Source organism: Nestor notabilis, unplaced genomic scaffold (assembly GCF_000696875.1).
Source record: "Nestor notabilis isolate BGI_N333 unplaced genomic scaffold, ASM69687v1 scaffold26536, whole genome shotgun sequence".
Taxonomy (NCBI): Eukaryota; Metazoa; Chordata; class Aves; order Psittaciformes; family Psittacidae; genus Nestor; species Nestor notabilis.
Genome location: NW_009932821.1, coordinates 11,871 through 12,846, shown reverse-complemented (window position 1 = coordinate 12,846; position 976 = coordinate 11,871). Strand labels below are relative to the sequence as shown.

The 976-nt window shown below is 59.6% G+C and overlaps 1 protein-coding gene across 1 annotated transcript in view; it reads right to left on the bottom strand.

The window, feature by feature from the left end:
• Positions 1-735: 735 nt before the first annotated feature.
• LOC104407337 (interleukin-22 receptor subunit alpha-2-like) overlaps positions 736-976 on the bottom strand; it is a gene marked incomplete at its 3' end in the record, with an annotated part of 4,192 nt that continues 3,951 nt past the window's right edge. The window contains exon 5 of the mRNA XM_010016591.1: positions 736-878. Within this exon, the coding sequence (XP_010014893.1) occupies positions 736-878 (143 nt within the window). The remainder of the gene's footprint in view (positions 879-976) is intronic.

Below are 976 nucleotides of genomic sequence, written 5' to 3'. Positions count from 1 at the left end.
GCTGCGCCCCAGCTGCCAGAGACCATGGGAGAGCTCTCACTTGCCCGGGGACACAAGCAACCCCTGCCCAGAAGTTAGGGAGAACAGGAAAGCAAAAGGGTTGGACAATGGTTTTGGTCGTGTAAGAGGTGGAGGGAAGGAGGTGCTGAGCCCCCTGGAAGTGCAGGGGACCCTGACTCGGCCGCAGCACATGGCGGGCAGAGGAAGGAGCACTGTTCACTCACAAGTGTTTTCGGGAGGTGCGTCTCCGAGGGGCTGTGGAAGAGAAGCCGCTGGAGGAAGCCGAGCCCAGACAGAGTCAACAGCAGGAAGCTGCCACTTAGCACAACAAGGAGGACCCAGGGAAAGCCTGTGAGGAGGTCACAACAGGCTGAGGGTTGGAAGGACCCCATCCTGCATCCTACCCAGCCAGCATCCCCCTAACCTGCATCCCCCCAGCCCGCCCTATGCTTGCATCTCCCCAGAACTCCTGTGGCAGCCTGTTTGAGAAGATGCAGGGCAAGCCAAGGGGGATGGCAAGAGATTACCTCTTTTCCCTGCCCATGGCAGTGCGGTTGGAATTAGATGATCTTAAGGTCCTTTCCAACCCTAACTATTCTATGATTCTATCTCCCATAAAAAGGTCTCCACAGGGCCACCAACCCGGCTGGAACGGCTGTGGGGTGGGTGACCCACAGCTCCACACATGCCCAATGCCACGAGCAGGACCTGAGATGAGCTGGTGAGAGGTCCCACCTGCGGTGCCCGCAGCAGTCATCACGCACTGCTCAGCCTCACGGCTCCGCTCCTGGGACATGTCCGCAGCCGCTGTCCGGATGCAGTACTGTGTGCTGGGCTTCAGGTCCCTGAAGGTGCATGGAGCTTCCTCCCCACTCCATCTGCAGGGCACCTGGAAGCAGAAGGGATTGTGACTGAGCCGGCTGGAGGCAGGGTTTGGGCAATGCTCCACTCGGCACCCCAATTTCCCCCACCACCA